Source organism: Nothoprocta perdicaria, unplaced genomic scaffold, assembly GCF_003342845.1.
Source record: "Nothoprocta perdicaria isolate Ctin4 unplaced genomic scaffold, notPer1 scaffold_456, whole genome shotgun sequence".
NCBI classification, from domain to species: Eukaryota; Metazoa; Chordata; class Aves; order Tinamiformes; family Tinamidae; genus Nothoprocta; species Nothoprocta perdicaria.
The window spans coordinates 947-14,923 of record NW_020455706.1 but is presented as its reverse complement, the minus strand read 5'-3'; the positions used below and the strand labels follow the sequence as shown (position 1 = coordinate 14,923).

Here is a 13,977-nt window from a genome sequence, read left to right as displayed (position 1 = left end):
AGAGGAAAGACTGAGCTTACCCCAAAATAAAGGCARTTCCTTCTGGCCTTTAAAGCATGGAACTAAGGATGGTTTTGAAGCAAGGTAAAAGTCRGGATGTTCCTCTATTTGAAGCACTCAAGAAGGGCCAAGCATGATGGTCATTCTGGCAAGTGTGCAGAGATTTAAACTCACTACTGTCTTATGTGTGGTGGGAACAAGGTGAAGTGCCTCCTGTTATGTAACTATCAAAAGAACTCTAGTAAACCAGTCTTATTTACTCCCCATATTAGGCTAATCCACAGTGCAAGCATGGATCACAAGCAGCAACTCTGCAGAGCACTTTTCCTTCAGAAGTGGGATGGCCACTTGGTGCTTTCAGGCTTCTTAGCGAAACACAGAATCTCACACACTGCTTCGCAAATTTGAAGTTCTCCCACGCCAGCTTTTCCAGAAGGAAAAAATAGAATGCCACAAATTCCAAATTCACAGAAAGGGTGACTTGTCTGATATATATGTTTAGGGTTTTTTCTCTTTGCATCTGCATGATTTCTATATGCAGTGTACACATATATATCATAAAAGGTAGGTAGGACATGAGTCACAACAGTCATTTGACGTTTAAATATCACTGATTTTGGAGAAAATAAAGTTTCCCGATACTCTGAATCGGGACTTAAATTCCACACTCATATAGAGACCTAAGGTTTTGCTTAAGAAACACAACAAATGTCTTTTCATTGGAGTCATAGTAATTCCCACTGCCTCTCTTCCCTGTGCATGCCCTRCCAGAGGACTTTTGCCTAATATTTCCTTAGCATCTTCCTATGGAATTTAAATACTCAGGCTAACTAGTCCCACACGGGTTGTAGCCATTTTCCCTTGGGAAAGGGAAACACTTTGGAAAGGGAGCTGCTCTTCTGTGGGCAGCAGCAGTGGCATGAAGGCGGGCACAGATGTGTTGCTCCCTGCACCGCTGCGCTGGAGTCACGTGGACAGAGGTGCTGCTTCTGCCATCTGAAACACCAGGACCAAAAGGCTTGAACAGCCTCCTAGGCTGGGCAGATCAGTCTCCAGAGAGGMCAGGAGGTTTTGAGGACCCTTGTCCTTTTTAGGCCTGCAAGATCTCACTAATGCAGGCAGAACACTGAAGAACTTACCATGAGTGTGACAGAGCCCTGGCACAGGCAGCCCAGGGAGGCTGTGGAGTCTCCTTCTCTCCTCTTCTCCTCTTCTCCTCTTCTCCTCTTCTCCTCTTCTCTCCTCTGTGGAGTCTCCTCTTCTTCTCTGGAGATCTTCCAAACCCTTCCAAACCTGGATGCCGCCCTCTGCCCTGTGCTCTGGGTGTCCCTGCTGGAGCAGGGGGTTGGACTAGATGATCCCTAGAGGTCTCTTCCAACCTCAGCCATTCTGTGAGTCTCTGATTCTGTGAACACAATGGCAAGGGGCTCCCCATGTGGCACAGGGAGTCTCCAGACTGGGTGTCCCCTAAGGGCGGCCATGGGTTCCCAGCCTGGTAATGGCACCGTCAGGGAGCTCCAGTGCCCCATGTTTTCTCCAAGGCTGGGGAAGCCTCCGCTCAGCTCGGATCATTTCCACATGGGCATCGCGCATCTCCGACTCCCATTCCAGGCCCGTCCGGCCGCGCTGCGGGCAGGTGCAGTGCCAGCGGCGCGCGCACCTCGGACAGCCCTCCTGGTCACCATAGGAACCTGMGGGAGGGCATAAAAGCGGCGCCGGTGGCCGAGCTGCCCGAGCTGGCGCCGCTCCCTGCACCGCGGCTGCCGCCACTCGGGCAGTGACGTGGAGGGCCCCGGGCACGGCAACCCCGTCGGGACGCGCGTAAGTCCCCTCGCGCGGCACGAGGGTCTCCTTGCAGGAGACGCTCTCGCCCCCTTTACTTTATTCCGTGTGTGTTGGTTGGAAATCAGGGAAATCATGAGGTAAGTGATCGCGCAGAGTTCCTCTTGTTGATGTTGCAAWCGCTTGCTTGCTGTCCCTGCGTATTTTAGGTAATCATTGATAGTGCCTTGAATAACAACCGTAAAGAACCGTGTTGGTCACGGAAGGGTTTGGCAAACACTTTTTTAGGCAAGTCTTTCAGTTACAGCAATAATATCGGTGTGGGTTGCTCCACCAGACAAAAGTTACAGCATTTTCTTCATTTAAAACATCCGCAAGGAAAGCCCTGGAAGAGGAGGAGCAGGAGAAGAGGCYCTATTTTATTCTGTCCCTTAATTTAATTCTAATTTGTGACACCACCAGCACAAAATGAAATACACTTAACATCAGTGAGGACACACGTTATCRGAGTGAGTGAACAGGTGCTGAGATACCAGACGTCAGGTAGCTGCAATCTAGAGTTTCTGTCCCTSTTTGCTTAGGCCATTAATATTTCATAGGAGCTTGMTATTCTGCASCTTTCTTCTCTCATTTTATTTCTTCTTTGATTTGGGACTTAAACAGAGAAAAATAAGGTGTTAAAATGCACTTGTCAATACAATGCAAGGCAATTCTCATTAAGAAGTCATCAAGCATGTTTCTGGGGGCTTGGCAAATCTTTAATTCGGTGTAATGCTTAACTTGAACTTCTGTCTAGGTCAGGTTACAAAGGGCACTTTGAAATAATAACAATATAAAAGGCTGTCCTAGATGTCTCTTTCCAAGAGCTCCTGCAGTATAAGTACCTTTTTCCCAGGAGTGATTTATCTGATTTAAAAAACAAACTAGGAAACAAAGAAAACAAACAAATAAAAAGAGAATTTTTAAAAGTCATTTTAAAACAACTTTACCTCAATTTTCAAGTGTTCAGTTCTAATCACCAGGAAAACTCCGCTTTTCAGAGAGTGATCATTCATTCTCGGCATATCCCACGTGTCCCCTTCTGAGGACACAAGCAGCTGTACGAGATAAATAAAGAGGAATTTGATTGTTCATATGATGCAGATAAAAATTTGTTTATGAAATGTGATTTTCTTGAGCGTTCATGGCCATGCAAGCACGTGGTTTATGTTTGTGCATGCACTTTTTTGATGATATTCAGAGTATAAATCATCAGAAGCACATAGCACCCACAATTATGGATTGTTTGTCTTTAGTGCTTTCAKAATCAGTGCCAGGACTGAAGGCAACTGTGCTGGTTAGACTCCTCTTTTACAAAATCAAATAAAATTAGCCCATTGGAAGGAAAAGGCTAGATCACTCAAGAAGTGAACCAAGAAGCTGTTGAAAATATATGGCTTAGAGCAGAAGTAAGACCTTTGCATGACATAATGTATATGCACATGCCCTRTGGTTTCTCTTCAGCACAAAGCCAGGAGGCTGATTTTGGTAGAGGGTGGGTTTCACTTGAACTTCAGGGGAAGGGGCCAAGCCCCAAGTACTTCTCTTATGTGAAAGCTGTAGAAGGTATTGAAGAAAATATTAAATAATAAACTGAGTGGAATAGCTGTGTGTTGAGAGAGCAACAGAAGAATTATAAACGTATATAATTATATATAGAATCATAGAATGCCCAAGGTTGGAAGGGACCTCAGAGGTCATCTAGTCCAACCCCCCTGCTCACGCAGGGTCACCTAGAGCACGTGGCACAGGGCTGCATCCAAGCGGGTTTTAAAGATTTCCAAAGAAGGAGACTCCACAACCTCTCTGGGCAGCCTGTYCCAGGGCTCTGTCACCCTCACTGTCAAGAAAATATATTTCTATAGTTCTCTCTCTGAAAAAGCTCGAAGCATTGCATAAATGCTAGGTAGAAAACTGGAGCTTGTTATCATAGCTTGTAATAGCAGGTAGAATGGAGACAAACTGCCCTAACAATGCTACTAGAAATAAAATGCTGATATTCCCTTTCATGGGACCATTGATTTCCACCCAGGCATGTGGACATAATGGACAAATCCTGCCTACGGTGCTGCAGCGGGCACTGTGTGCTGGATCTGCCATCGCTTTGCCGTTTGCAAAGGGGTGCAGTACAGGGCGCTCCACCTGAGCTGCTAAGACTGTGTCTCATTTTCTTCTCTCTTTTTGCTTATCCTGGTGCAGCACAAAGGTGAAAGCGGAGAAYAGAGTGGGTCATGCTCCCCGCACAGCGCACACTGCGCCCGCCTCCAGGCTGGAACAGCTCCAGGTCTGCTCTGGAGAATCCCACCTTGCTGCTCACGTTGGGACCGTGCCCGTTAGCTGGACAGGCGCGGATTGTGTCATGCAAAGGGGCATGAAGGGGAAGGTCTCCCACATGCACCCTTCCTCCCTGGGACTGGGCACAGSCAGGCTCGGACTTGCTGGGGGGCACATCTGCCTGCAGGAGAGGGGAGGCATCATCACCTGCACTTACCTGGGGGGACTTGGCTGGGTGTCTCCCTACAAGCGAGTCCCAACGCACCCCTATGGGAGTTTCCTAGGAGCCCTGTGTCGCTGCAGGTTCACTGCAGCAGAATTGCCCATTTATCTAGTATTTTTGTCATTGCTAAGACAGGATTTGTCCTGGTGAGATTGAAGCACTGCATCTGCAAGACGGAGGCTGCTCGGTCTAATGTCAACAGCCCAGGCTTTTGCAAATGTAGATACAATTTTCAAGTTATTAACAACATGCCTGGATCATGCTGTAGTCTGGAAGTCTGTAAAACATCAGCTTTTACCATTAAATTATTGCAGCACATGTTCCTAGCCCTATGTGTTTTCCTACATTTATCTGCAGTGTAACTAAATAAATATACTAATAGTTTAAATAAAGAGCTGGAAAAAAAACCCATCCTGCTCTGCCATCAGCCTCCCATGGAATGAAAAGGTCAAACACAGGATTTCTTTTTCCCTCATGGCCTGAGCCTCTCAGGGCTTTCTGGTCAGATAAGGTAGCTGCTCAGACAAGGTTTTTTAAGAGCCTGCCTCTCAGACCCCTTTACATTTTTCCTAATATATCTCTGTCATGACACCTGCTTAGTTCAGTAGGTTTTAAATGCAGGAATGACAACCTCACCTTCTCATGTGCATAAATCTCTGCAATCGATGTAGTTTTGTGGGTTTTTTTTTTTTTTTCAATTTAACAATTAAATTCTCAATAAAAAAGGGGTAAAGCTCTTTCAAAGGGCAAATAAACTTCATTTCAAAAAAAAACCCGAGGTGGCCACAATTTGCAGACAAAACAGCCATCAAATGGAAGCCTTACGCGTTCCTTAAACCCCCGTTTTGGACCAATGTACCAGAGCTCAGCTCAGTGCTGCCTGTCAGCGAACCTGTGCACAGAGAGGCGCGAGGCTGGCGTGCCCGTGGCTCCCCAGAGGAGCGTCGCTGCCCACAGCCCTGCTCCCCCGGGCTCCCTTGTGTGGCTTCCGTGTGGCAGGCGAGTGCCGGCCTGGTCCTGGACAGAGGAGCTGCGGAGCTCTGAGCATGGGCCTCAGCAGGTCAGGTAGGGTAGGGTAGGGTAGGGTAGGGTAGGGTAGGGTAGGGTAGGGTAGGGTAGGGTAGGGTAGGGTAGGGAGGGACAGTCCTTTTGGAATAACAACAAAACAGAGCAGCCCAAAGAACACAGAGCAGGTAAAATCAAATCAAAACCACCCAGGGAAGGCCCGTTCCTTCCTGGAATCACCCGTTCCTCAGCCCAACAGCCCAGGGAAGCTGTTGTACCTGCCTCCTTGGTGCTTCCTTCTCTGAGAAATGCAACTTGCTCCTTACGCATCCCTCGTGTACCTGTAAGTACACAGGGAAAGACAGAGGCAGGTTTTGGAGCCTTCCCCTTCTAAATGTTCCTGCCTCTGCCCAGCTCTTCATGTTATTTTGATCTACATTGGGTGGTTTTGGTATTCAGCCCATGTACATTATCCAAGCTGCACGAGATTATGCGGGTTTAAGCTCCTCTCTGCTTAATACAGCACTTTTGCATAGGCACATGTTAACACAAGTGATCAATGAGGGGTTTTAATTAGTTTTTTCTTTTTTCCTTTTTTTTTTTTTTTTTTTTGCTGAATAGAGAATGGAAGAAAGCACCCTGTGAAGAAATTAATTGTGTAGGGTTGGGGCTTCCATTGAATAGGATTAACTTTCCTTGAGACAGTAGCACTCTCACGTAACGGCCAAAGGCTTTTTATTGCTTTTTTYGCAATTTGCTTAATATACAGCAGATCTGCAATTAGCAGGAAAATTGCTGGAAGGATCAAAGCAATTCAGACACCTGAAATGACACCATTAATAAACAAGTGATGAAAATCTCTTCTAGCTACTAAAACTTGGGAAGAAAAAGGACCAGTTTAGAAATGTGCTAGAAAACCTTCTGGGATAAAATGTAATAAAATGAGGACTTCAGTGCTGAAAAGAGGGTACATAGCTAAAACCATGCTTGGCTGAAGCAATAAAGCCTGAATCATTTTCAACTAGTACTTACAACTGATGTGATTTTTATTTCAGAGCCCCCCTTGCTCAGGACAGTTTGCTGATTTGAGATCTGAGGTGTTTACTGCCACCTTATGCAAGTGAAATTCCCTCCAAATAATTATGATTTCTATTTGCTGCTGGAGCAGCAAGTTCTGTAGTAGAAAATGCAGCTTCCCTGCTTTCTTCTGCAGGGCAGAGGATACCCCATTGCTGAACAACAAGGACTGAACTGGACAGGAATTGCACAAATCGGGGATCAAAGCAGATGCAGAATGGGCAGCTCTTCTAGAGAAACACTGTTTCTTGCACCTCTTTGTCTGCTTTCTACCAAGAGCTGTTTTTAAAGCTAACAACAAGGAATGCCTCAGACTTGCAGTTCTGCATTTTTTCTCCATGTTCTACTCTGCTTTATTAGTCTCCTGATTTTTTGAGCAAGTCTGCCTGTTGTTTCCTTCTCCTTCCTGTCTCCCTCCCTACTTCAGGCTGCAACCCCCTCTCCCACGGCTCCTCATCACCATCTCTCCCGCTCCTCTCTCTACAGCTGCCCCCGGTCCCTGCTACCTCCTCATGCCATCRGCGAGGCCGCCGCTGTTGCCACCTCATGGCCACCAGTGCTTTGGTGCCATGAGTATTTGGTTATAGGGAGTGCAATTTGAAAGGTATTTTATGTAGTTTGTGGGTACCCTGTATATCCCACCTTCTGCTGCTGCTGGAAATTGTAGCTAAAAATAAGGAGTATTTCTGTATACATTTCTGGGATTGTGGAAATGTTGCCCCCCTCCCACAGGCTGAGGCTGTGCCCTGGGGCAGGTGCACCGTGCGTTACCTCCCTGGCTCTGCTTTCCTCCTAAGCAGAAATTGGACAGATTGGGAGAAATGGAGAGCAGCTTAGTCATGGTCAGGGTGTGGCCATGTCAGGACTGACCCTGGAGACATTTGCATCATCCTTGTGGACATTTCTTCTCTTAATATTAGGGAGATGACCCCTTAGCTAGCGCAACGTCAAGACCAGATTACAAATGATCCTGTCCATGCCCAAGGCACCTTCTTGGGCAGAGGCAGCAGCAGCTGTTGGCTGCCAGCAGCCGAGTGCTTCTTGCGAATGGCAGAAGTGCACAGTGTGATAGAGGATTTATTGTTTACAGACCCTAAACCGCAGTGCATAATGCACAGAGTTACAGCTCAGTCTGTGGGGAAAAAAAAAAAGCAGTCAGGAGGCATTTTTGAGATGTTTTACATCTCATTCCATTGAGCAAATCCACGGCCATATTTCCACTCCCATAGACCTCTAAGATTCTAAGAGAAAGATGGTATTTCCACAGGGAAAAAAAAAAAATCAAATATCCAGGTTTTCTGAGGCCAGAYGGAGCTGTTAGTAACGGTACTGGAAGAAGCTTAGAAAAAAATCCAGACTAAGTCATGTCACTCCAAAATCTGAGGCATTGCTTGTGGAGGACAGCCTGTCCCATTTTACTAACTCCTGGATATGCTTCATTATGGAATTATGAGCAAGTCTTGGTGATTTTGTCTTCAGATAAGAATCTCTTGATCTTCAGCATGCACCRCTTCTAGCCACCCTTTTCCTGGGAAGCACCTGAGGTGGCAGAATCTCTATCAGTACTGCTGCTGGTAGCAGCCGAATCTTGTCATTTTTTTCTGTTTCCAGCAGATAGTGTCTGTGTCATTCACAGAAACTGAAGCCCACACTTCARAACCCTCTGGGTCTTTTAAAGTGGTGCTTGGCAGGTTACCACAGGTAAGCACTGCCTGCACTTTGGAGGAGAACCTGACCAGGAATTTCCCCAAAGGAGTGGTGCTCCAGCACTGCCTGGTGGCCCTGGCTGAGTGTTGTAAGAGAAAAAGAAGCAAATGGAAACTCCTCTGCCACCCTGCAGTCCAATTTCAATGCAAAGCATGGACCCTCGCAGTCTGATTTAATTTCTCACTTCATTCTCCAGCGCTGACTGCTTTCCTCATTGATGCTGGACAGCAAGGTGGCATGGGGGACATGAATCAGCAGCAGTTTATCTGCCAGCTTTACTTGCCTTCTCTGTTCTCTGCTTGGAAATGTATTTTCCAAAAAGAGACTAGGTAAGGATGGGGAGGAAATGAGACTTTCTCTTATGCAATTTTGCTACTTAGCAGGTAGCTTTGATGAAGGTTGCACCTCTGAAAGAAACCAATCAGTAACAGATGAAAGRAAACACTGCAACTACACTACATATTTTCAGAGTGCTGAAACAGTCAAATGACTGCGTGAGACTTACTTAGGAAAAGTAGCAGTTTAGCTGGGTGAAGAGCTTGTTGCTGTATCCCACCTATACATCATTTGAAACATGCTTGTTTGAGGGACTGTTGGTTGTAATACCAAGATAGGTTCATCTGCTCGGCACAAATTATTGCATTGGAGGAGCTGGAGCCTGCTGGAGGGCATCTGCAGTCTGGTACAGTTCTAGGATGTTTTATTCACAAGTTTAAATTAAACCTTTAGCAGTGGCAAGGGAGTCCTATAGAGCCTACCATACGTGAGCTCCAGAGCCATTCTGCATTTTGATCAAAATGTAATAATCTCTCAATTCACTAAAATAATTAATAAGCAAGTTCAATCATTTCTGGCATCCTAATACGAAACGATCATTTTAATTCCTTCAGGCAGAAGTTATGCTTGGTGCCAGACCAGCTATGTAAAAGCAGGTTGGTGGACCTGTGAGGGAAGAGCAYTCACATCATTTCTCAAGTTCAGATTTGAAATATGAGGCATACTAGTTTCTTGGATTCATTAGTCTTCTAGGACAAAATGGAAAGCTGGAAAATGCTTATACAAATTCGCTTTTCCAGGACTGCTATACCTGCTATGCTATGCAAAGAGATGTAAGCTTAGATCACCTCAGATATTTTCCTCCATGATAACAAGTCTTGTTATCCTCCAGGTGCTTAAATTCAGGCCTTTTTTTCAGACCACACTTCCTTAATCCTCTTTCTTCTCCCCACATCTTACTCGGGTGAACTCCAGCTCCTCCTTTCTGCTGGAAGTTTGTGATTTTTACTTGATGTTCCTCTGATCTTCAGAGATGAGAAAATAAACAGTGTAAATGTTTGTAATAGGATTTTCATTGTGATGCATGATTAGATGCTTAGATACTTGAGACCAAATTCATCTAACAGGACCGATGCCAGAGCAGTAACAGCTTGGATAAGCCTGACCTTTGATGTTAAACATTAGCTAAGAGTGTGGTTGGTATTTCTGGTATGTTCCACATACCAGTAAGTGTGTGGAACATGGATCAAGTATTCGATTTTAACTTGAAAATGTTATATCTTCCATTCAAGAAAATGACTTATTTTCCTGCCTTGCTAAATTCAGGGAGTATCCACAGAGCTAAATCACAGAATTAAACTGCATTACAATCAACTTGCTTTCCTCTACCGTACAAAAGTCTTATAGAAGAATAACCATAATTTGGCAAACCAAAAATCCATCTAGCCAACTATCCTGTCTCCAGCTGCAGCCATAAGAAGCTGCCTATGGATAGAACAAGAACAGGGCAAGAATATGTGATACTTCCTCCTATAAATTTCTCAGCCTCCAATTGTTTTCAGTGCGGGACCTTCTGTAGCCAGGTGTGATCTCTGTGCTCTGGATTCCCTTTCTGACTGCGGCTGAGCACTGAGCTTATGTTTTCATGAAACTGTCTATCATAAGCTAAAGATCTCGCTCCTGGAAAGGACCAGCAGGTAATGCCCCCAACCCAGGGTCCACCATTACGTATATGTGGATTTTTCCCACCATGTGCAGGTATGTTACTGTGGTCGGTTACTTGGTTTGATTTTGTTTTGCCCTGTGGCTTGAGTATCCTTTAAATGACCAAGCAGGTTGCAGCAGATCATTCCACTGTCAAATGGTGGAAGACTAAACAATAACCTAAACCAGTTTACACTTATTACAAAGAATATTATTTTCCAGTTTATTCGCTGTGTTTCTACAAACCTATAGTAGGACTGACATATTTTTGAAGTGCTGGACACATATTCTGGGGATGGAACAATCTTTTCACATCCTAAGGTCTAAATTCTGCCCTTCCCCGCATGTTTTATTGTTGCCTTCACTGACACCTGCTACCCTGGGGCAAAATTCAGCTCTAACGTGTCTTGGTGCATTACAATAATTACAGTCTTATTAGACAAAATTTCCAGCATCTTTTAATCAGTGTTGAGAAGTTAGACTGTTCATCTCTGCTTGTTCCATCATTTACTAACCGGCCAGGAGAATCCCAAAGACTTATGGCGAGATCTACCTCTGCTCTGAAAGTCAGAGGGTGGCARATGAGAGCCCAAGAGCCCCTGCCAMATCTTCTCCCCATCTCTTGACCTAGGTGGAGTGTGCAAGGGTTGGAAATTCGCTCTGTTGTCAGCAGYCTGCACAGAGACACAGCTCTGCTGCACAGGAACACAGTGAGAGATGGTCCAGGTGTACCATACAGGCTGAGAAAGGGTCAGGTGTAGCTTCATATGGATGAAAAGCAGGCTGTAAATGCAACAGGTTGTTAGCATACCCCATCACAGTCACTCGTAACCCCTGTCCATCAGGAAGCAAATCGAGAGAGAAGAGAAAGGAGGAAAAAAACAAAAGCAAGTGGAGTCCTGCCCGTCATGCCAGGCAGGCTGTGGAGCTGCCTGGATAGAGAGGAGCCTGTCCAAGCCAATATAGAGCAAGTGGGGAGTAAAAGAAGAATCCCAAACGTGAGTAATAATTAATTTTTCTGGGTCAGTGCAGGGCTGCTTCTCCTGTAATGCAGGGTAGTCTGCACACCTGCAATGCAAGTCTAAATAGGTGAGACAGAAGATGAGTGGAAGCAGTGAAACTGTATTAATCACTGGGTGGTCCTTAGTATAATGATTGTTTTTCCTTACCAGGTAAGGACAAACGATACAACTCACATGTAAAAGACGACGATGCCTGGCAGCTTGGCACCTGCACTAATGAAGCCAGTACCCTTACATACTTTCTCTTTTTGGCTGGTTCTCTTTTTGGCTGGCTTCCTTGGCTTGTGCTTTACTAACGGGTTTGTGAGAAGTCCRAAGAACCACACGCTGATTTTCACCAGGGAAAGCACAATTCGCAACTGCAGCTGCTTGGCAGATATCCGGGACTGCGACTACAGCCTGGCCAACCTGATGTGCAACTGCAGAACGGTGCTGCCTTCCACCATGGAGAAAACACGCTACAACAGCGACCTGACCATTTGGTTCACGGACACCTCTGTGCTGGAGATGCTCCTTAACTTCACGAGCGTGTGTGATTTGAAGCTCTCCTTCTGCGGCACCGCTCCGCTCCCGACCGAATATTTGACCATCTGGGGCCTGCGAAAGCTCCGGGTGAAAAACAAGATCAAGGGAGAGTTTCCAGAGCAGAGCGTAACCATCTATAGTAGCAGCAACGGTGAGAAAGGGGACCCGTTTGCAGTGCACAACAAAGACAGGCAAATGTTTGTATATATTTCCTTTCTGGATACCTCTCTTTTCAATGGATATTCTTTGCTGAAGTCCTACAGTGTGGAAAATGTCTCTAGCATCACAGAGTACTTTCCGAGCCTGCTGTACTCTGATGTTTTCTCAACACCTGATAACAAGAGCTATGTTGTAACGTTCATTTACTGAGCTGGTTAACACACTCAGCAGCCAGAAACACGGTACCTGCTGAGAGAGAGATGGGACTTCTGTGACTCTGTTTGGTTTGGCCAGGAAAAGCCTTTATGGGTTTGGGCGGCTTTGACAGTGATAGCAGTCCACAAGGAAGTATTGAAAATGACACAGACTCATCAAACCAATCCAGTAAGCACTGTCTTAATGAACAGGGACAATGTGGAATGACTGTTTTAGAAAGTATCAGTATAAATTCCGTTTATATGTGGTATTCCAAGAAGGGAAATCTGCAGCCACCTCGGTTTTGAGGGTGTGTGTGTTTTTATTCAGACAGGAAAAAACAAACGCAACTTCCTCCAGCTGTCAAACAGCGTGAGCCTCCCGCAGGATCACCCTTTTCAGCTTGCTGTCCTCCAGGCCCTTCTGCAGGGCTGCTGCCCGCCAGGATGAGTGTGCAGGATCAGTCCTTCCTGGGCCAGGACTCTGAGTTGGTCACTGTTAAATTTCTTGAGGTTCCTGACAGCTCAGGCCTGGACTTCTGGTGTTACATGCAGTAAACCTGCAAAATGTATAAGACTGATAGATTATGGGTGCCTGGCTAACAACAGGGAACATTCGTGAATATCTGAAGCTGTGGGGCCTAGGAAGGGGAGGCACTGGGCCCAAAACGTAATGGCTTCAATTCCCGGTGTTGCTGTGGCCTATAAAACAGAACCAAAGCCAGTGACCACTTTTATAATTAATGTACTTTGAGACCGACCTATGAAGTGCTGTGTAAGAATTTGGTAGTGTAAGATATGTGYCCTTTTACATGGGGATAGCCTTTATTAGGCAGCATTTTCACATGCGGTCCTTCAAAGCCCATGTTAGAAATATTTGCCTTTGGGAAAAGGACCCCTAGGACATTATGAGATGTGGTTATGAGCCCATATTCAGACTGCGCAAGGAAACGGCGTCCAACCACGGGGCATTGCCGAGGAGGGAAGSGAGGGTGAGGAGCGAGGCCCCACCACACAGCGCGGCCCACCCTGGCGGGGCATTAATCAAATGGAGTTAATTACATTAACTACAGGGCATCTTTGCCCCACAGGCACCACGGGAAGGGAGTGGGCAAGGAGCCCTCTGATGCAGAGACACCTGATCGTGAAGGTGTTTCATTTTGCTTGGCTTTGCTTTGCTTTGCTTTGTTTTGTTTTGTTCTTTCCATGGGAAAAGTTAGTCCTGTGCACTTCGGGTCTGCTGACTCTTGCTGTTTCCCCCAGTGGCAGACATATAGCAAGCAATTTTCAGGGACATTGTAGGTGAAAATTGCCATTCTCCCCCCCAAAAAACAGGACAGGACAACTTATATGGCCAAACATCTGCTCCTCGCCCAAACCTGCAGGCTTCAGGCAATTCTGGGAGATGTGATTAACCCTGGAATACACGCATATAGAATAATAAAGGATTTAGAACAAATTTTAAATCTTGTATTGCGGCAAAGGATTTTGAAAAATATTTTTCTCTTGATGTGGGCTAAAAAACACATTCAGAGGGGAACAGCTGTTAAGATTCTGGGGAATTGATTAAACTGTTTCAACAACTTCTAACAAAGCCTTTTTCTAGATCTTTTATCAATACGGGAGTCTTCTGCTAGGAAAAACATTTTTTCAGAATACATTCCTACCTCCAATCCTGTGAGCTTTCCCAGTGAAATCAAAATGCTACTGTTAGAGCAATGGGGTCTATTTGCAATAGCAAATAAACAGTTTGGGCAACATTTTGAAGGCTAGAGACTGAACTCAGATTAACTCAGCTGGAGAGCTATTAAATCAGGTTTTGAAAAGCCTTAGTTTCATCTGTCAGCACCTCAGTGACAAACTGTAAACCTTCTCCCAACGTCTTAATGGATAAATCAATAATATTCCTGGTGATGTTGACAATTCTCATTACTGTCCATGTCACAAGTTACAAAATGTACATCCAGAAGCTGCAGCTCAGCTGTCGGAG

The 13,977-nt window shown here is 45.5% G+C and overlaps 1 protein-coding gene across 2 annotated transcripts; it reads left to right on the top strand.

The window, feature by feature from the left end:
* The first annotated feature begins 1,893 nt into the window (after nt 1-1,893).
* On the top strand, nt 1,894-12,789 carry CUNH21orf62 (chromosome unknown C21orf62 homolog). Of its 2 annotated transcripts, none has more exons than XM_026046692.1 (2): nt 1,894-1,922; nt 11,260-12,789. In XM_026046692.1, exon 2 carries the CDS (start codon nt 11,299-11,301, stop codon nt 12,001-12,003), a length of 705 nt encoding a protein of 234 aa, XP_025902477.1. In that variant the 5' UTR covers nt 1,894-1,922; nt 11,260-11,298; the 3' UTR covers nt 12,004-12,789. The 2 variants fall into 2 exon arrangements, with proteins under 2 accessions (XP_025902477.1, XP_025902478.1); XM_026046693.1 differs by lacking the exon at nt 1,894-1,922 and adding an exon at nt 11,018-11,085.
* The last annotated feature ends 1,188 nt before the right edge of the window (nt 12,790-13,977 follow it).